This window comes from Caretta caretta, chromosome 11 (assembly GCF_965140235.1).
Source record: "Caretta caretta isolate rCarCar2 chromosome 11, rCarCar1.hap1, whole genome shotgun sequence".
NCBI lineage: Eukaryota > Metazoa > Chordata > Testudines > Cheloniidae > Caretta > Caretta caretta.
Genome location: NC_134216.1, coordinates 67,603,610 through 67,626,481, shown reverse-complemented (window position 1 = coordinate 67,626,481; position 22,872 = coordinate 67,603,610). Strand labels below are relative to the sequence as shown.

Here is a 22,872-nt window from a genome sequence, read left to right as displayed (position 1 = left end):
TAAATTGGTTAGTCTCTAAGGTGCCACTAGTACTCCTTTTCTTTCTGCGAATACAGACTAATACGGCTGCTACTCTGAAACCTTTTGGATTTGGTGGTTGGATCCTGTGGTTTCTCCTCCACTCCAACACCTCTAATCAAAGGAGTCAAACAGGACCAAGTGCTGGCAAGTTCTTGCATTCTCTGCTATTCTTTATTCTGGTCTGTAAGCTACCTCTAACCTTAGCTGGCACATTTATACAGAGGAGACTCAGCTGTGTATGTCTTTCAATATTTTTAAGGCACACAGATACCACAGTTATGTGCACGATTTAAAAAACGACATGGATAGTCGGATTTAATGACTCCTCTGTCTTAAGTTAGAAAGCTTTATGTTTCTTCTCCCTCAACTAAATATCTCAAATATAGCAGCTCTTGTGCAATCCTCAAACACAGCTCACCTCTTCTTCTTGACCCAGGCCTCCTTTTTCCTCCCACTATCTGTTAACCTTGGCATCATCAGGAAGTTACCTTCTGTACCCACACCTACAAATTTCCTGAAATGAGTGTCATGATTTCATTTTTTCTGACTTTGATTATTTCAGTTCCTTTATCTATGGCCACTCAAAGTCCCAGCTCTCCATACTCCAGCAGGTGTAGAACTGCTCACTTTTATTCACACAAAATAAAATCCACAACCACCCTGTTCTCAGACTGGCTCCCCATTCATCTCTAAATCAAGTTGCAAATTGCCCTCCATTTATTTAGAACTTCCTAAAGGCTCTCTCCTCTCACTTGCAGACCTCCACTGTTTTTACCCTCCTCTTTTTCCCTTTCAATCATCTAGCACTGACCTCTTCTCTGTCACTTTACAACCACATATCATGACATGCAATACTTTGCGCCTTCTGCCATGCAAAACAGAAGTCATCCTACTCTCCAGCTTTTCACACACTCCATTTTATATCAAATCTCAGCTGAAATTCTCTCTTCTTCCTATCATTTTCTCTCACTCTCTTTCTCCTTTCATTATTACTGTATAACTAACTGTGTGATACATTAAACCAAGTAAAGCTGTATTGCATTTTTGTATTAAGACCATTTGCATATCATTATCATATTTCATATCGGTTATATTTATGAATTTTTGTCTTCTTTGGTGTCAGGATTTCCCATTCTAATTAATTATGTGGGTGCCAAGAATGTGCTTGCCTATCCTTCATTTTACTATTACTATCAAAGGTGCTTTACATTTTGCTGCGGAAAGCCTGAAGTACCTATGATATTTTGTTTAGAATCATTAGGAATCAATCTTCCCTGCACTGTGGAGAAGAATATTTCCAGAATTACTGTTAAACCATGTGTGTATTTTTCCCCCACAATATTCACAATCAAATGCATGTTTGTCCTTTTCCGACTGCTGAAAAAGCCTGACAGGAGTTCTCCAGTGCTGATGAGTTTCAATCAAGAGAAAATCATTAGCCCAGATTTAGTTTTTCTCTTGTTTCTTTTTCTATAGCTATGGAACCATTATTTAAGCTGATTAAGCTACATTATAATGCAATGGTACCCATACAGTATGTATTATTGTGGATGCTCAGTTGGATTTTTGAGGTGATATATTCTATTCTGTGTAGGTGGCATGCTAGAATCATAGAATACCCAGGAGACTCCCTTCAAGGAGTGTGTGTATCTTGGCTGGGGAACACTCATACATATAAATAAGGAAATAGTGGGGAGAAAGAATGAGCGATGGAGTCTCCCGAGTGATAAGTGCACTCATGTTAAACAGACCAGTTTACAAGTTGGATACAATTTCCCATTTTCAGTGGTTACTTCCATTAATCTGTAGAAATCTCAAACATAGGGAGATTCCATTAAAAAAATGAGTATTTACCACACAGTGGAATTGGAAATAACCCTTTTTTCTTATTCAAAATAAATGTACAGCTACGTTAAACCATTGCTAAGAGGTAGCAAGCAGTAAGGAAGGGGATAACCAATACCATCCTCCAAGGTCTGGCATACAAACTTAGTAATGGAAACATGTATATATGAAACATTGTTATGTAGCACACAATTTCAGTATTCTGCATGCAAGGGGAAGATGGTGTGCTCTGCCAGTGCACAGTTTGAGTGCCTCATTTGAAATGTATTATCTTAACTCTGTAGTTCCTAACATTAGTATTTTGGATTTTTTTCAAATCTAACATTCTTGACCGGTAATATGCACTCACATAATGCTATGTGCCTGTGATCTTGCCACCACTTTAATGTTTTTTGTATAAAGAGATCTCCCTCCCTTTATCCTCTGAAATAGAATCTGAGGAGAACAAAAATGAGAGACAAGGATAATTCTCCTTCCACACAGAAACTCACAATAGATTTAGATTTTTTTTTGAAGAATTTGATTTTTATTGTTTAACTTAGAGCAGGGGTTGTCAAACTTCATTGCACCATGACCCCCTTCTGACAACAAAAATTACTAAAAAACCTCAGGAGGCGGGGGGAGGGGGGGACGAGGGTTGAAGAGCCCAAGCCCAAAGGGTTCAGCGTCGGGGCAGGTCGGCGGCCCTGTATCCTGAGCCCCTCTACCCAGGGCTGAAGCCTGAGCAGGCTTTGCCTTTGGCCCCAGGTGGTGGGGCTTGGGCTTCAGCAAGTATAACGCCAGCCCTGGCGACTCCATTAAAATGGAGTCCCCACACACACAGTTAGAGAATCACTGACTTACAGTCTATTCACACAGAAGCTGGGAGCAAGCTTCCCAGCACAGGTAGACAGACGTGCTATCTCTGCTTGAGCTGGCATGATAAAAATAGCAGTGTGGATCATAGAAGATTAGGCATTAGAAGAGACCTCAGGAGGTCATCTAGTCCAACTCCCTACTCAAAGCAGAACCAACCCCAACTAAATCATCACAGCCAGGGCTTTGTCAAGCCGGGCCTTAAAAACATCTAAGGATGGAGAGTCTACCACCTCCCTAGGTAATCCATTCCAGTGCTTCACCACCATCCTAGTGGAATAGTTTTTCCTAATATTCAACCCAGACCTCCCACACTGCAACTTGAGACCATTGCTCCTCATTCTGTCATCTGCCACCACTGAGAACAGCCTAGCTACATCCTCTTTGGAACTCTCCAATTCAGGTAGTTAAAGGCTGCTATCAAATCCCCCCTCACTCTTCTCTTCTGCAGACTAAATAAGCCCAGTTCTCTCAGCCTCTCCTCATAAGTCACGTGCCCCAGCCCCCTAATCATTTTCATTGCTCTCCGCTGGACTCTCCAATTTGTCCATATCCTTTCTGTAGTGGGAGGACCAAAACTGGACACAATACTCCAGATGGGGCCTCACCAGTGCCAAATAGAGGGGAATAATCACTTCCCTCGATCTGCTGGCAATACTCCTACTAATGCAGCCCAAGGTGACGTTTGCCTTCTTGGCAACAAAGACTCATATCCAGCTTCTTGTCCGCTGTAATCCCAGGTCCTTTTCTGCAGAACTGCTGCTTAGCCAATCTGTCCACAACCAGTAGCAGTGCATGGGATTCTTCCGTCCTAAGTGCAAGACTCTGCATTGTCCTTGTTGAACCTCATCATTTTTTTAGCCCAATCCTCCAATTTGTCTCGGTCACCCTGGACCCTATCCCTATCCTCCAGTGTATCTACCTTCCACCCAGCTCAGTGTCATCTGCAAACTTGCTGAGGGTGCAATTCATCCCATCATCCAGATCATTAATGAAGATGTTGAACAAAACCGTGCCCAGGACAGACCCCCGGGGCACTTTGCTTGATACCGGCTTCCAACTAGACATCAAGCCATTGATTACCACCTGTTGAACCTGATAATCTAGCCAGCTTTCTAGCCACTTTATAGTCCATTCATCCTATCCATACTTTTTTAAACTTGCTGGCAAGAATACTGTGGGAGACCATATCAAAAGCTTTGCTAAAGTCAAGATATCTCATGTCCACCACTTTCCCCATATCCACAGAGCCAGTTATCTTATCATAGGAGGCAATCAGGTTGGTCAGGCATGACTTGCCCTTGGTGAATCCATGTTGACTGTTCCTGATCACCTTCCTCTCATCCAACTGCTTCAAAATGGTGGCGCACGGGTACTGGCTTAGGCTAGAGCTCCTTGAGGTTGGACCAAGGGGATCAGGTGCGCTTGGACTCAGGTGGCTACCCCATGCCATTGCCAGTGCTGCAATGTCCTCACTGTGAGTTAGCACAAGTCTGTCTTCATGGGCTGGGAGCTGCAGTGTAAATATTCTAGATGGATCTACAAAGTGTTTAGTTAGAACATTTGTATTATGAAGGACAGGGAAAAACCAGGATATAAACATCTGGGTATGTTTTGAGAAGGAAAATCTGAGCTATCAAAATGGTAAAAAGTGGGTGCAAGCCAGTTTTCATAATGAGAGTAACATCCCTAGAAATTATATTAGGGACATCATTAGGGACATCAAATGGTCAGACCTAGAAAGAGGGCTAAAAGGAGCTGCGTGGACTGAATGGACAGAAGAACTTGAGTGAGAGGCACAAAAGTTTTATTACAAAGGTTTATATGGTATCCTTCTTTGTAACATCTGAGTGCACTTTACATAGCTTAGACGCAAGCAAGACTACTCCCTAATGAAAAAAAAGTAAAATACAGTGATCCACACAGAATCACATTTAGTTACTCTTGGGGGAATTCTGAACCACTGCGCATGCACAGAATTCATATTCCCCTGCAGTTTTTTTTTCCTGCAGCATATAGATTCTGTTGGAGAAACACTGAAATTACACCTTTTGCCCTACAGGGGCTGCTGTGGCACCAGAAGAGAGGGCAATCATTCCGAGAGGCTGTGTTCCTCACAGCGGGGCCAGGTGAGATAGCACTGGAGAGACAGAGTGGGACATGCAGGGCTGCTGGGGGGTTACAGACTGTGGTTCAGAAGGACTAGTGGGGTGGGGGGGGGAAGACTGGGGCATGGGCTCAGGAGCTACTGGGGTGACAGCATTGAGCCAGGGGCTAATGGAAGAGGGGCTGCAGGGCCACGTGGGGACAGGGGTTCAGGGACACATGGGGATGGGAGCAGATGTGCCTGACTGAATGGGAGAGGCCAGGGGTCAGCCATGGTCTGGCATAGGGGATGCTCACCAACTCCCTAACACTCCCTCCCCCTGCAATAAACCCGTTCCATACCTCTCACCCCCACACCCAACAAGCCTCCAGGTTCACTCCCAGGCTCCTTCTCTCTCCCTCAGCTCCTCTGCTACCCGTTTCCCCCCAAGCCTTTGCACTGCTTCTGAGAAGTGCAGGAAACAAGTTTCTGTATTGTAGTTTAAATGAATTACTCAAAGTTCTGTATTAAAATGCCTCGTAAGGAATCTATTTGTCAAAAAACCATTTCCTACATCTTTTCTTTTCAGCTGTATTGTTACAGACATACTTGTTGACAGGAATTTTAAAATAAATTACAAAATAATTTAAACTGGCATGATTATATCATGCTATTTTGACAAATAAAATTTGCAGAATTTTAAAATATTGTGCTAAGAATTTTTAATTTTTTGGCACAGAATTCCTCCAGGAGTTAATTTAGATGACAGAGACTAAGGGAAAAAAAAGCTCAGAGTTGGCAAAATATTTTTATTTTTTGTACTATTGTCCAGGCTCCTAGGCACCACAAAGATTTTCTGATGAAAACTGCTATATAAGAGCAATTGCTATCTGAGACATCTTCATTGCCATATAACTAGCTCCTATATAGCAATTTTCATCAGGAAATCTTTTAACTATTCATTGCCAGACATGTTAATATTTTTTGGGGGGGGTGAAGCAAGGGGGAAGAGAAGTGTTAAAGATGCACATTATTTGAAAAGCAATATTGGAATGGATAACAGTTGGACTCCACTGAAACATTTTTAATCTTCAGTCTTGTTAATGATATTTTTGAATGTCAATTCCTCAACGTTTTGAATTATAAAGTCCACAATCTCTCTTCTGAGGTCTATAAGAGCAGGGCTCCCCTCAGACTTGCTAATGGATGTCAAAAGGAACAGGTGGGAAGTAGGGAGATATACCTGGTGTGAGATGAGGGTAGTGAACAGTGGAAGGGAATGGAAAGGGAGAAGGTAAATCCACAGTGAAAACTTTGAGCCCTTCTCCTATCAAAGTAGCCAGTTCATCTGGCTTATATGGTTAAGAAGCTTGACTGTGGCCCTTAAGATCATGACTTTGAGTCTCGCGCACTCTCACACTGAAAAGCCACCACCAGTTCACCCAGCTGCAAAATAGGTACATGAGCCATTAGGACACTCAAAGACAGCTGGATGTAAAGCTGGCCACATCATTCTCCTATGTACCACTGGCTATGAATCTGAAGTGTATTCTCTTTTGCTAAGTTTAAAATGAGGGAGAGTTTGTCTTACTGTGTCCTTCGATAGACATGTCTGCCAAGTGCCTAGCACAATGGGGCCCTGATCTTTGATGAGGGTTACTAGGTACTACACTACTGCAAATTAAAAGATAACACTAATTAACACTTACCACACCCAGTCCCCTGCACCTCCTTTATGTCTCTCTACCCCTTACCAGTTTCTTCCCCGAGCCATATACTCCCTCAACCTCTCTCCCCCAAAACCCTGCATGCCAAGACCAGGTATCACAGCTCCATGCCATCCAACCATCCCTGCATTAACTGTATTTGCAATTGGAAAAGAAAAGAAAAAAAAACAAAAACACAACACAGTTTGGCTACTGTTCCATAATCATTGTTGTTTGAATTTTAACACAACACAGATATACCATTTTAAGTCTTCACCGAGCCCTTTATGAATGCGTTTATGTGCTGTCTCCAAGCTGGTGTATCCATACTATACAATGACTTTTTTTTTTTTTTTTGAAAAGAGAAATGTCAAGGATCAAGCCTGGAAATTTCTTATGTAAGATCACTCGACTGTGTATTGTTATAGCGTGAGAACTACAAAGAAAAGCTAAGCCTCTCTCTTATGCTAAGGGCATGCAAGACACAAAGAGGTATTGCAGCTATATGCTTTATTGCTAACTGATAAAGTTACATTACTTAGTTCTGTTAAACATTTAATAGTATCAGTACATGCTATTTAAGTCTCCCAGTATGTAAGTGGGATGGATTTAGTCCTATTATGAAGGGTGTCACACACATGAAGTATATATATGTGAACAAGTAAGGAATGATGCTCTGACAATATTTTTAAAAATCCAGTAGATCTGGGATTCCCCCACCCCCACCACTTTTTTTTTTATTTGTTCTTTTGCTTGTTAACCTGTGAAAATTCCTTACAACTGATTTAAATCACAGCAGACAGTCTCAATTTTTGCCCTATTACTTCAAGAGTAAGATTTGTTTAGGAGTCCTGCAGAAACATTTTGTGGGATTTGTAACGCTTGTTTGCTTTCTATTGTTTGAGTGAGGCATTCCTGCAAAAATACAAGATCCTTGTATGCACAATAAATCACAATTTTGATTGACTGATCTCCTTTAGATGACTTCCAATATGCAGTACTTTATCTGCAGTGCACAGACATTGGTACTAAATGATAAAAAGGAAAACTTCAAAAACAAAGAAATGACAAACTAGACACAAAAAAAAACATTTTAAATTGAATCTGTCATGCATGAAATAATATCACCCCTACCTAAAGCAGCAGTATTCTATTTTTAGCTAGCATTTTTTTTTATAAACAAAATGCTACACCAAGAGACTTTTAAAGGTTGAGGGGTCATTTCTTTTTTAATGCAATGCACAAGTAGAAAGGCCTTACTGTGTTATGGAATGGGGGGGAAATAGAAAGCCGGAGCATGCAAGACAGGAATAAGACTGAATGAAAGAGGAAAATTGATAAAGCAGCAGCAGGATGAGATATGAAAACACTAGTGAGTATTAAAAATCCCATGGCACTTTCTGCTTAAAAAAATCCCATTAACTTCACTGGGACTACTTGTGATGTACAATGTCGTCACTGGAGTAAAACTACCACTATCTGGCCCCGTGTAAATGAGATCATCTGCTGATGGAGCAGGTGATGCATTTTGCAGGTGATTTAAAGACAGTGATGGGGTTTGTAAACCACATACTATAGAGGAAGGGGTAAAGGAGCTGCTCTGGGCCACCATACCTCCCATGCATGCACAGACTGGAGGAGGGGCTTGAAGGGGAGCAAAGTGGCTACATGCTGAAGCTCTGCAAAAAGGAGCATGGGGGAGGTCCTGCTGCTGGAGCCCCTAACTACTGGTGGTCTTTGTGACCTTCTGAGTGAAAAGCATTCTGGACATTTGCAAAGTTGAAGATTTCTTTTTTGATTTTTGTTTGTTTGTTTGTTTACAAGCCTTTGCTTTTCTCTCTTGCATAGGGAGACCAGTAGGAAGTGATCCACAGAAGCAGCTGCATAGTACTCCAGGGTTGAAGCCTCAGCTACCTATCTTTTGGGCCCTGGATTGGACTCCAGTAGAGAAGGTGGGCCCAGGATCCCCTTCATGCCCTGTGAAGCGGCTGGAGGCAAAATGCCTCTCTCTGATACCAAATACTCAGGACGAGAGACCCCATATCCTAGAGAGTCCCAAGTCCAGGCTTCATCTGGCCAAAGTCCTAAAGCCCCTTGCTGGGCAGCAGAACTAACCTTTCTCTGGACCCTCTACATACCCCTGAAGGGGTGGACACAACTTGTAGCCCAGCTGGAGGGCTAAGCCACAGAAGGGCACAGACTGCTATAGGGCCAGAGGGGCTATCAACAGGGGGCTCCAAGGTAGAAGGCCACCTGTCATGCCCTCGCCCAACTACTAGGTAGAGTCTGGGGGAGCAAACCTCTTCACAGGCACCATCAATTATTTTGGTTCTGTATTTGGGAAAGCCAGATGGATGCATTGGTATCGTATAACTATATATTTTCTACTCCAACAGTAACTACGGAGGATGTTAAAAAACAGCTAATAAAAACAGACATTTTAAAATCAGTACATCAAGACAACTTGCATCCAAGTATTTTTAAAAAGCTGGCTGAGCCGAGGAGCTCTCTGAATTATTAATATTGATTTTCAATAAGTTTTCAAACACTAGTGGAATTCCAGAGAATGGTAAGGCGGCTAATGTTGTGCCAATATTTTAAAAATATCAAGAGGACACTCCAGGTCAGTATAGTCCTGCCATTCAAATAATGGAACAGCTGATACAGGCTCAATTAATATAGAATTAAAGGAGAGTAACATAATTAATGCTAAACATGGGTATGTCAACCTAACTGATTTTTTGGGGGCGGATGGGGGAAGATGTCATGTTTGGCTGATAAAGATAGTCGTGTTCATGTAATACATTGAGACTTCTGTAAGGCACTGACTAGGTACTACATGGCATTTTTGATTAAGGAACTAGAACAATACAGAATCAACATGGCACACATTGAATGGATTAAAAACTGGCTAACTGAAAAGTCTCAAAATGGAAGTGTAAACGGGCTTCTGTGCCTAAATCAACCCCATGGTGCAGAGGTTGGCACGCTCCTCCCCTTATTCAGGGGTTCAGGCAAACTGCAGCTTATTTTAGTCGGGCTTCCAGCTCACCCTTGGAGAAGCTGGTCTGTTCTTTTCCCCTTCCTCCTCCCCCCAACTACTAAGCTTCCTCCTTTTTTCAAATCTACACCCAGCCCTAACAGTCAATACAGATGCACCTGGAGAAGGGCTAACGGAGACTCTGACTGCAAGTGAACTGCTTCCAGATCAGAATGGGGATTATATACCATCACAACCATATACAATACTGTGTGTATATATTTATACAGACACTTAAAACTGCTTAAGCAAAAACTACTTGTTTTTAAAATACAGCCAACATCTCAATGGATCATAGCTGCAATGGTTAGGGGAATAATCTGGTTATTAATTCATAAGCTATTTGGAGTGTAACCTTAGCATTTTCTTTCATTTAACACCTCCAGTATATTCTACCCAAAGCAATTAAGACTTTATTTTTTACTCCCAGAAGTCAAGTATACAATGTAAACAACACAGAATAGGATGAATAGCAGAGCTAATACCATGTTTACGACCAGGATGCTTGTGGTATATTAGAGAGATTCAACATTTACACTTAGGCTTCATGAAAAATGAATTTCATTTTTCTTAAGGAGATGTTTGCATATGCAAAAGCTTTGTTTAAATATTGGGGGAAAAGATTTAAGAGTGAAAATCTATGATTCAACACAGAATTGTTAATTTCAAATATAAATACTACACTAAATGAGCACCTGAGCCCCTTCCTCCAGACTTTAGGCTTTTGAGTGCTTATTTTACATTTCAATCACATTTCTGTAAATTGAAAGGGATCCAGTATTATGCATGAATAATTAAAACTGAACTACATTAAAATGGAAAAATAGAAAAACAATTAGTATTGCGAACTATAGTCTCATTCAATTTACATCAATTTTTCATTTTGGTAAGTATACAGTACTGTAGCATGCATACTATTTCTTTTTAACCATATCCCTGACCACTAATGTAGAACAACTACAGAATTCTGTATTTAGAATGGTTTCAGAGTAGCAGCCGTGTTAGTCGATCAGCAAAAAGAACAGGAGTACTTGTGGCACCTTAGAGACTAAAATTTATTTGAGCATAAGCTTTCGTGCGCTACAGCCCACTTCATCGCATGCACAGAATGGAACATATAGTAAGAAGATATTTATACATACAGAGAACATAAAAAGGTGGAAGTGTAAGAGGCTAATTAAGAGGAGCTATTATCAGCAGGGGAAAAAAAAACTTTTCAAGTGATAATCAAGAGGGCCCATTTTGGACAGTTGACACAAAAGGTATTAAGAATGTTCATTTTGGAAGAATATTACTTTAAAAATATATCCTGGGTGATTATTCTTCCTGTTCAAATACATTTTTCCTTTTCAACATTTTGATATAATTGTGTATGGATCACAAAGTCAAGCATTATTTGTATTATAGTGGCACTTAGATACACCAGTCAAGATCAGGACCCATTGTGCTATCCAACTGTTTATATGACACACTTGAATTGTGATGAAATGCATCACTGTAGACTAAAATTTATTCTGCAAAAATCTTAAATAAAAAAAGAACTTAAGGTTGAAATTATGTTTTATTGGAATTCATGTAACACCTCCGAAAATTAATTTTCTTTCCAAAATTCTATACCTTTCAAAATAATGCAACCGTTAACAGGTCTGGAAATGAGCAGTGAATAGATTCAGCAAGTTTTCCTCTGCCATATAAATGTCTTTTGAGAGGTCTAAGCTTAAAGTAGATAACCATAAAGATAGATATGTCACTTTCCCTCCCCTCCCTTTATCCTAACCCTCTTTACTTACTTTGTGTACTATGATGAATCTGGTATTTTGATATATTTGTTGTATTTGGCAAAATTAATAAAACATTATAAATATGAAAAAACAAAAACCTTAGAAAAATCTCAGGAAACTATGTTGAAAGAACATTCAAACTGGAAAAAAACTGTGCTGGCACTCTCTCTTTTGCTGCCTTTTCATGTTAGCATGTAAATATTATCGGTAGAAAGTTTAGATATTTATCTAATTATTTTAAAACACAGAATTCTGCCAAGCCTGCTTATGAGGCTGTACGTGAATGGCCACACGCGAGAGAGAGCGCGTGCGCCCATATAAAATTGGACCCCATAAAGGGGGTTGGACTCCCCACTTGAGCACCTACTTGTGGTTAGACATGATGTAGCAGCGCTCTCCTCATCTGGTGCCCCCAGCCCATGACTACCCTTCACATGATCGAGTGGTCTGCCTCTTCGCATGACTTGGCCTTCAGGCCAGGGCACAATTTAGTCCGCACCTTCTGGAGTAACGAAGTCCGACATAAAACAGTCATGTCCTTAGAAAATGGTCTTCGGCCCCATCTCTGGGACTCATGGTCCTCACACCATTTTCTCAGTGCCTTCGCCCCTTCCCAAGGACCAGGATTCTCAGGTGGTCTACACTGTAACTGGGAGCAAGCCTCTCAGCCCAAATAGACAGATTTGCGCGAGTTCTGCTTGAGCTAATGCACTAAAAACAGCGTGGACAGCTCAGGATCTCAAGTCCACCCAGCCCCATGGGTCTGAACTCAGCTGGCTAGCCTGAGTCTCCACCGAGCCACAATGTCCACACTGCTATTTTTAGCATGCTCACTTGGGTGATGCTAGAGCAAGTGTGTCTACCCAGTCTGGGAGGCTCACTCCTAGCTACAGTGTAGACATACCCTTCAAGCTGTCCTCTGAATCCTCTAACAAAAATCCTAAACTAAAGGTATATAAACTTAAACCTCCTATCCCTTTCTGCTGCTCTATTCCTCCACTGAGCACCTCTCAGAGCTCTCACCTAGCAAGTTCAAATCCAGCCCTTTTATGGAGGCTTGCCAATAGAGCCTGCTACACACCCAGTGGCTGCTGTCTGTGTGTCTGTCTGTCTCTCTCTTTTGGCCTCTTGCCAGACTCCCCAGGACTCTTGCCACACTCCCCCTCCCCAACCTTGGGAGAGGATCTCTGGACAAATTTCTCCATGGGTTCTTTCCTCACAACCTAGTCCCAGACAGTGACTGCAGAGTTCTTCACTTTCTACCTGCAGCTCCCTTTTCCACTCTCAACTTTCTTCTGCCTTCATCACTACTCAGCTCCTCCCAGTGTGACTTCCTCTCTAATTAAGGTTGGCACTCTTCTCCTCCTCCTCCCCGCCCACCACATAATGTAATTGGCCTCTCAGGCCCTCATTAACCCTTTCAGGGCCTGTGTGGGATCCACACTCCATCACAGAGCCCAGTAACAATATGAATGATACAAATGATTTCCTAGGGTTTTTTTTAAAAGGCATTAGCCACTTCAATTAAAATAACAAATCATTAAGACAACACATTTAAGTCCTCAAAAGCCAGGCAATGCTGAAATGAATTGTAGTTATGCAATTCGAGCTCTGCCACTCTCATATGTGCATTCTAATACAGCCTCTCATTCCCTTAGCATATATTATTTCTTAGACAATAGGCTACCAAATCATAGGCCTTTGCCTAATTCGTTGTTTATCGTTAGGGTGTACATTGAATGAAGCAGAGTGCTATAGGTGCCAAAGCAAAGGACTTACCCTTTCCATGTGGCTCACCCACAGCAGAAGGATTCCTGATTTTCCCTGTACAAGGGAGCCTCCCCTGGTTTGACGGAGAGGACACCATGGCCACCTTTTATCTTTTTGCAACAGAAGTGTTCTTGCTTTGGCAGAGAGTAGATGAGTAAAGCTGCTCAATGTAACCCTAAAGATTTTTAAAGTCAAAAAAGGGTGGTGAGGTATTTAAGTTGCAAATCATTGCTGTCACATACCAAAAGTGCGGGGGGAGGAGGGGAGAATGTCGTAGTCCTGGATGCAGTGTGTGGGTCTTTAAGAGGACCCTTCTGACTGACAGCTCTTGGCTGTCTCCAGCCTGCCTGGCACAGAACCTACTCTTAGACTAGACTCCTGGACATGCTTTGACCGAGGATGCTTCACTTAGTTTGAGCTGTAGATCACCACATGTATAAATCTCCAGCAAACAGACTAGGACTGCCTGCAAACACTAAGGAGGGGAAAAGGTGGACAAACTAAGAGACATATCCTGACCTTTTCTAAAAATGTGTCTAAGCTGAAAAGTCTGGCAGAGTCCCAAGTCAGTAGAATTAAAATCACAACCTGTCCTTGCATTTCAAAAATGGCAAAGTAGGGATTGCACATCTGGCTGGTGATAAAGCTTTCAGATACATACCACTATCAAATAAGGACAGTACAAGTAGTTTAAACACTCTTATGCTTACATTTTTTGTAAAAATACATTTTAGCTCCTAGATACTCTATCATAACTAAATTGCTACCTGTAGAATTCGGGGCCAGATATCTTGCCATACCTACCCTCTCAACTGTCGTGGCCACCAAAACACTGACGCTCCAAAGAAGGATCACAAAACCCCACCCAATATCAATAATGGGGAGGTTCATAGTAGAAAGTACATATGAGAAAAAATGACATCCTAAAAATCAGCAAAATCTTGATAGGCAAAGAACAATTATGATTCCTCACACTCCACCAGATTATAGACAATGTCCAAAAAAAAAAAAAAAAAAAAAACAGATTGCAAAATCTATCAATCCTCACTGAGTCCCAAGAAGCAGGTAGGAAGTTACTACAAAGTCCACAAATAACATCTTAACATTCTTCGTGTTCCTTGTTCACGGGCACCCTTCCTAATCTTGGGTTAGGTTCGGGGTCATCGTGAAAGCTTAACATATGCCTATTTTTCTCACTGCATAGTGATGGTATCCTTTTTATTGAAGGTTACATGCCGGTTATTCTCCGAAATGGTGAGATCTCAGGTGAAGTGGAAGAACGGCGTGAGATCACCATATCAGAGCTGATGCCTAGCAGTTTAGCTTTACAAGAATCAAAACTATGAGATAGCCAAAGAGAAGATCCATTCTCCACATCTTCATGGAACTGAAACATATGCATCTGCTCCACTGTAAGTGACTCCTGAGCAGCAGCCACCACTGGAGGCTGGGACTTCTGTAGAGGGCCCCATACGCAAAGTACGCAGCTGTGTAGGGCACTAGGAAATTTGGGGCACCAAATTTCCTGGTGCCCTGCACAGCTGCGTGCTGCTCCAGCCCCTGCCCTGCATCTTCCCCATGGCCCCTGCCCCTTCACCCCCGCCCCGCCTCTTCCTGCTCCTGTTCCACCCCAGTCCTGCCCCCACTCCCCTGAGGAGTGCAGCAGGACCGGGCCTGCACTCACCGGCGGCAAGAAGTGCAGCGACCCGGCCCCAGCCGTGTCGCCAGTGAGTGCTGTAGGGCGGTTCCCCCTTGCCCCCCAAGCCAGCTCCTCTCCCCCCCCCCCGCAGAGGCCTGGGGCCCCACACCCCCTCTCTGTGGGCTGGGGGGGGGGGAACTGCATAGGGCCCCAGAATAGCTAGGGATGGCCCTGCTTCTGTGGATTCTGTTACTAAAGAGATTACTGTGGAGTTGAAGATGGCATCAGAGGCTGAATTTCCAGTGATCGCATAATGTTCTGCGAAAGTGTGGGCAGAGGCCCAAGTTGCTGCTCTGCAGATTTCCAAGATCCGTCACATTCCTTAAAGATGTCCCTAAGTAGAAATTGACCTCATGGAGTGTGTATAGACTCTGGATGAGTTGTACCCTTAATAACAGTGATAATGCAACCAGAGATCTCTTTGGATAATGCTTGAGCTGATATTGCACAGCGTTTGGATCTTTCCATGAGTGAAAGGAAGGAGTTTAGGGGACTTCCTGAAGTCCTTAGTCTTGTCCAAGTAGAATGTTAGTGCTCTTCTAACATCTAGCTTATGGAGAATTGCCTCGCTGATATCACAATGTGGTTTTGGGGGGGAAAAACAGGAAGATAGATCTGTTAATTCATATGGAAAGCGGAGGCAACTTTAGGGAGAAACTTGGGATGCGGCCTCAGTTACTTTTTTTAAAGACAAAGACCATACTCGGTGGGTGTGCCATCAGGATTGCTATTTCTCCGATACAGCTAGCTCAGCTGATGGCAATTAGAAATGCTGTAGTCATGGACAGGTGTGAGAGAGAAAGTTGCCATGGACTCAAACAGAGGTCTAGTCAAAGCCCTGAGAACTAGGTTAAGATCCCAGGCTGAAACAGATGGTCTCACACATGGAAAGAGATTCCCAATGCCCTCAAGAAATCTATCCATCCACGGGTGAGCAAATACAGGAGTATCTCTCTACCTGGCCGTGGAAAGCCGTTTTCTCCACGATATGTATCCTAAAGGGAGCTGAGAGAGAGTTTTGACCTCTTGAGATCTAAAATGTAATATAAAATCAGACGGAGGGAAGATGAGGTTGGGTTATGTGTTTAGAATGACAACAAACTTGGAATCATTTCCATTTTGTAGGTAATTACGTCGAGTACTCAACTTCTGGCTGTGGAGCAACATGTTTTTCAGCTTGTCAGAGCATTTTGCCTCTAAGCCTTGGAACTAAGCCTGAAAGTGTAGGACCCACCAGTTGGGGTGAAGGATCAGCCCGTTGTTTTGAGAGAGCAGGTAAGAAATGGGCTGAAGAGGAACCAGATGACATATTGCCATCTGTGTCAGGTAAGGGAACTAGACTTGTCTTGGCCAGGAAGGGCAATCGGAATAACTCTCGCTTTGTCTTGTTGAATTTTCAACAGGACCTTGGAAAGAAGAGGAAACTGGGAAAAAGCATACAAGAAGTCCCTGTCCCATGGGAGGTTGAGGACATCTCCCAGTGAATGTTTCCCCAAGACCGGCCCTGGAGCAATAACAAGGACATTTATTGTTCTGGTAAGCAGCAGAGAGATCCGTAGTCAAGGTCCCCCAAAGAGCGAATATCTCTCAAAGCACCTCTGACTTCAGTTTCCATTCGTGGTCATGAGAAAAATTATGACCGAGATGGTCAGCTGTCACATTCTGTATCCCTGGTAGACAGACAGCCGAGATGAGCACATTGTGATGATGCACCAATTCAAAAGTTTGAGTGCTTCTGTGCAGAGGGAGGGAGATATGACACCCCCTTGATAATTTATGTAAAACCTTCATGTGGGTTTCTTGATGAAAGGCAGAAAGTGTGCACAGGTGTTCCTGACAGCCCTTGGCTCCAAAAGAGTGATATCGAGAGTCACTTCTGTGGAAGACCACTTGCCATGAACCTTGTGGTTATGTAGATGAGCTCCCCAGCCTATTAGGGGAGGCATCTACATAACCGTGTCAGCACCAGAGTCCCCTGGAGGCTGAAGTGCCTTCTCCAAAAGGAGCTCCCAGTTCCTGTGAGACTGCAGTTTTAGCTGTGGCAGGGGAACACTTCTGTGGGACTCTCCCAGGCACAAGACACAGGGAGAGCGTCTGGCCATTACAGGAATCGACTCCTTGCAGGAGAGGCACCTCCTGGAACCAGGCATGCCTCTGGGCTGGGGGCTAATATCCTCTAGCAGTGAGGAATGCAGAAGAAAGGTTTTCTTTCCTCTTCCTCCTCCTCCTCTTCTTTCCCTTTAAGTTTTTTCAGTTAAAAAAAGTCTTCTAAATGCCTGGGGGGAGGGGGAATCCCCCACACAGAGGGCAGGAAATGTAAACTAAAGTTTTTTTCTTTTCCTTTTCTTTTTTTTCCTTTAATCCCAACGGAGTAAAAAGGAAACAATAACTATTAAGGAGAACAAAACAAACAAGAACAACAAGAACTACTTATGCTAATGACACAGAAAAGGAAGGGACGACTGCTCGCTCTCCAGGCCAAAGGCGGTTGAGAAGGAACTGTGGGGGGGAGGGGGGATGTCCACTTGCACAGTGCTAGATAGCCTCGAAGCCGACCATGAGGGAGGGAGAACACATGTGTGGGCTCAATAGACACCGCTACCAAAAATCTCCGATTAGAGGCACTCGGGCACACATACACGTACAGTGGAGCACCCATAGGGACACTACTCAAAGAATAAATCTTATTTCTATTTTTGTTTTTAATTTTTCTCACACATGGAAAAGGCCCACTGTATATCCTAAGAATGAGGCCACCATCAGCCACTACAAACAGAATATTGCATGCATTCACTCCAAGGAAAATGCAAGGGAACACTCTTACAATGTAAGTTTCTCCCCTATTCCCCCAAATCACTATAACTGGAGTTGCAAAAGTGAGGGTTTACCTCACAAAAGATCTCCTCCTCCTCCTAACCCCAGGATGGTGACAGACTCTTGAGTCCAGCTTCAAAGCCCATTAAAATCAATGGAAAGACATCTATTGACTTCAATGGGTGGTAGAACAGGCTCTTGATGCCTACATTTGCAGAAACGCAATAATAGCTTGACATTGTTGAGGAGAGAGATGTGAGTGGTATGAACATCCCCTGGCGGGAAGCAGGAGTAAGAAGGGAGATAGAAATTCTTCCTAAGCCCACTAAATGGTATCTCAGAGCAGAGACGAAGGGGAATATGATATCGTTGAAATACAATTCTTATATAAAAGACCACCACAGGTGCTGTGTAAATTCCTTTGGAAAAAACATTTTGCAATAAAAAAGGTTTTTTCTTGCTCCACCGATTTATTATGCCTTGAATATTTCAGTAAAGATAAGAATTATAAGGTTACTATGTAGCAATACCTACATGAGTCACAGAAACAGTTTTAAAAGTCTGATTTCCCACTCCTGCAAATACACGTGCATATTGGTAACTACAGGCATGTGAATTGAACTCAAGGGGCCAGATCCTAAGCTGGTCGAAACTGGCATAGCTCCACTGAAGTCAGTGGAGCTGTACTAATTTACATCAGCTAAAGATCTAGGCCTAAAGTGTTATTTATTTACATACATGTTTGCAAGATCAGGGTCTTCGTTTTTTCACTCTATTTTTTGTACCTTTTACAAAGATCTTTTCAGTTCTAAGGAACAACTCAGACTTCTTACATACATGCACGCACATATCTTATCAAGGAACATAGACCTAATAATTACAAGAGCTGTTATTCCTATCAGTATTGCATTTTATTTCTCTAAACAATTTTTTAGAGTGTCATTTGCCATCATTTTCAACCTCTGTTCCACAGTGGTAGAAAATATCTCAGCCCCAGACCTTTACAATGCATCTTTCAATAAAGTTTTGCACCTAATAAAAACTTTAGAAAATGAAATTACATCTTACAGTAAATTACTGCCAGAATACAGACAAGAATACAAGCTGAAAGTGCTTTGCTAATTAAAATAAAAACACACAAAATTCAACTACGAAGTGCACTCTATCTGAAATCAGACATAAATTAATAAGAAAATCAATTAATAAAATCTACTCCAGATATATATAGACAATCATATTATCAAAGGTTGTCTGAGCTGTAAGAGTTTTTTCATTAAAATAAATGTCTTATGGAAAATTAGATTCAAATGCTTAACCTATGAGGTATTGATGCAATTAATATAGGAAAATTACAGAGTAGAGATTTTGATATTGTTTCCTCACCTGTTATTTTATGACCTAATTAAGTCTTGAAACAAAGCTTTTGGAACTAGGAAAAGGCATTCCCTGCACAGAAATCCCTTGCTGCTTTTTCACTGTTATTGTTATAAAACCTACAAAGACACCTTGGGTTTTAAATTAAACATCAGCTTTTATAGGACATTGGGATACTGAAGTGTTTGACTATCCTTGGAGAAAACTTGATAACTCAGCTACTGGCCATATTTGTAGATAGTTGACACTGAGCAAATCAAACCAAGAGATCACTGTTTAGCAGATGGTTGGACCGCAGTGTTCTCAAAAGATTTTAAAAAAAACACTTTAATTGTTAGAGCTCACTCATGTTTGAACAGTAAATTTAATACAAATATTTTCTAATTTTTGTACCAAAGACACTTCCTGAGTGGTTTGTTTTTTTTTCCCTTTTTTTAAACTGGTAATAATGTAATCAAGGTGGCTATCCTTGAAAGTATAAGATCTCTTACTAATTGTAGATGAACAGTTCACTGTCTCCGACTTTGGCTAAGCTTTAAACACTCTGAGCCCTCCTGAAAAGTTATGGAAAACATTCTTTTTACAGTCAATTCTATTTATATCTCACATGGTTTCTTTTATGTCTCTTTCCCTCTTTCATGATAAAGGACAGGATTATTAATTTGTATTGATCCCTATTGCTTACTCCTCTCCTAATTTATGAGGCCTGATCTGTATTTACACTAAGACCCCTTTACACATCCAGAGTAGTATAGGGGCTTTACAGTGAGTGTAACTTTAATTTACCTCCACTTAAATTCCCTTTATACCACCAGAGCACTTAAAGGGGTCTTAATGTAAATAAGAATCAGGCCCATCACGTTATCTGTGACATTATCTTCAGCATAAATTGCAATGTCACGAACAGACCATGACTAAGTGAGGGACCAATCTGCTTAAGATCTGGCATGTTTTACCAGGCTTTTCTGCTGCAAACAATGCAATTGAGGCAACCTCCACTGGTCTGATCCCCATCATCATTATAGTGGAGATCTAACAGGGATAAAGCAGTCAATCAAAGCCTAATCTTTCCCACTTGGAGGAGGCACCTACGAAATTTAGTAAACGTATAATTATTAGAATCACTTCTCAAAGTAGAACTGTATTTCAGTAGATATGGGGGAGGAGAATTACAAGACAGAAATTATTATGGAGAGACGGTAGTCTGATATAAATAGCTCTCTGATATCACCAGCTTCCTGTTTTAAAGCAGATTTTGGCTTTCCCCCACCATCTCCAACTTGGCCAAAAATAAACAATGCACCTATAGTTTCTCATGCATGCTTTTCCACCAAAGGAAACATTTTGGAACAATATAGTCATAAGATGAGATTTTTTAAAAAATCAGATTTTTCACTCTTGGGAAAAAATATCTAACTTTCTTTCCTAAAATGCCAGATTTGGTTTATTTTGTCACTTCAACAAGGAATAGTATACTTGACTATTCCTAGAATATTTAGTAGGCTATTTTTGGACTTATTCTCTAGTTTTCTAAACTAGCTCCAGGAGCCAAAAAAGACTTCAGGGTACCTGGATAGGATTCACCTGGGGCTTATAAAATCCATTGCAGCAGAGAAGCCTGCCAGATCCAGTCAATTAGCATTGTAATGTAATAGGAGAAGAGACCTTATAATTCCCAAGGGTGAAATGTTAGCCCCACTGAAGTCAATAGTAAAAGTCCCTTTCACTTAAGTAGGGCCAGGATTTAATCTTTACCCCAGTGCTCTGTGGAGTTCATGCATCTCTGACCTGCCAGGCTGAGAAAAATAGAGTTGCCCAGCAGCCAGAGATAAATACAAGTGCTTTCCAGGTAAGTCAAAGGATTAAATTTCCTGACCACTGGAAAGATTCATCGAAGGAGACTGGGCCTGGGCTGAGTGTGGCATGAGGCACAGCAGTATTCAGATAACAGGAAGGGAGACAGGCCAGAACTGACCTGCCTCAGGTATACAGCAAGGAGAAGGACCGAATAGAGTGATAGAACTGAGCTGTTACCCAGAGGAAGGGGTAGAAAGAGGAGGGAAGGAACAGAAACTAAAACTAAGCACTAGTCAGAGTGGAGGGACCTCCCTGATGTCAACCACAGAAGCAAGGTCTTTGCAGAATAAGAGATGGAACCATGCAAGGAATTCACTGCGATGCAAGCTTAATCAGAAGTCTGCGGAGATAGGGAGGGACAAGACTGGGGCTGGACTTTCCAGCTACATTCAGGTAGTCAAAAGCCTCTCTCCCCCAAAAAGGCTCCAACAGTTGCTGCCAGCCAAGCAAGAGTAGGCTGCTGTAGCAATTTTAGTGTCTTACATAGTTTTAGATATTCGAATTTTTACTTTAATTTGGGGAAAAGAAATCATTGTATGGTCCCTCGCTATGATTCAGTCTCAGACTGGTGAGGACCATAGTATTTTAGTTAATATTAAAGTGAGGACAAAAAACTCTCCACATAAAATTAAGTGAAATTAAAACACATTAAAATCAAGAGACTAAAAATGAGAAACCCCAGCACAATAATCCAAGCAAAACAAGAAAAATCTGAAGAAATCCTCTTAGACAAGCATAGCAAAAAAGCAACAAAATTTTGTTTTAAATTATTTGGGAGGAGACCACAGCCTGCAAACTCGAGCAACTGCATATCTTGTTGAACACCAACTTGGACATCTTAGCTGACCAGAAACAAGCAATCAGATTTTTCCACTCCCCGCCTGGTCCTGTCCCCTCTCTGTAGGCCGATACCTGGAACAACTCTGGTGTTTCTGACCCCTGAAGGCACAAAATGAACAGAACTGAAACTCTTGCAAAGTTTACAAGCCCTACAGCATGGGCCAGGATCCCTACTAAGAGCATGTGATACACAGAAGTAAGACTGCAGTCAGAACTTCTGCTTAGAGTTTTGAACTGCAGTATAGTTTCTAGTGCAGCTTCTGTGCACTCCCTATCCTAGTGCACTCACTCACTGTCACCCACCCAGTGACTGGGCTCCCGAGGCAGGACTTCTGACCCAACCTCACTAGTCCTGTATATTCTTACAACTCCATTCAATTATCTGAACTATTCTGTTCAGATAATCAAGCTAGAAAGATACAAACTCAGGAGCTCTTTAATGGTTAGATGTTTACCCTACATACATTTTCTGAACATGTGAGAATATAGAGCCAGACTCTGCTCTCAGTTACATTGATTCACTATCTTTCCACTAACTTAGTAAAACACAGAAGATTAGTTTAGATTCAATGAGTGTTTCATACCTTTGAATACCTCTCGCCCTTCTGCTTTGTTGGATCTTTGGCAGGATCATATGGAGCAACGCCAGCATACAGATATTTTTGCTCCCTGTTTTCTTGAACAGCTTTCTGTGTAGGACCCTGTCTTCCATCCTCCCTTTCACACCTATGACCTGCTATAAAATAAAAAACTATTTCATCCTCTTAGAACTTATTTCTCTTGTTCTTCTTAAAAAAAAGAAATTTCATTTACCTAGCAATAATCCCACTGTGAAAAAACTAAACAGAACTGGAAGCTGAAATTCATGCAAAGTAGGTCTTTGAAATAAAGTGATATCCAAGTAACCAAGGTTGCACGTATCAATAACTCTAAAATTATGCATACGACTCTTCCACTCCGTTCAGCCCCTTTAATACAAGTTCTGAGTGTGAATCCACTTAACTTTTATTACAATGCCCCAGAATTTCAGCATGCTGCAGATTCTGGTATTGAAAATATGAACAACACTGTAGTAGTTAAAGAAAAGCTGCAGGGTTTTGGTAACTAGATAGGGGAGAATTGTAATTTTTGGCATCCAATAAGGTGAGGAAATTATTTTGGAACCCAGGAAATAGCTGCGGAGG

General features: G+C 41.8%; 1 protein-coding gene across 5 annotated transcripts in view; it reads right to left on the bottom strand.

The window, feature by feature from the left end:
* Positions 1-22,872, bottom strand: part of SPAG16 (sperm associated antigen 16) — a 754,420-nt gene that overhangs the window by 666,556 nt on the left and 64,992 nt on the right. For all 5 annotated transcript variants that reach the window (XM_075118125.1, XM_048869269.2, XM_048869271.2 and 2 more), the window contains one exon: positions 22,273-22,424. In XM_075118125.1, the coding sequence (XP_074974226.1) occupies positions 22,273-22,424 (152 nt within the window). The remainder of the gene's footprint in view (positions 1-22,272; positions 22,425-22,872) is intronic.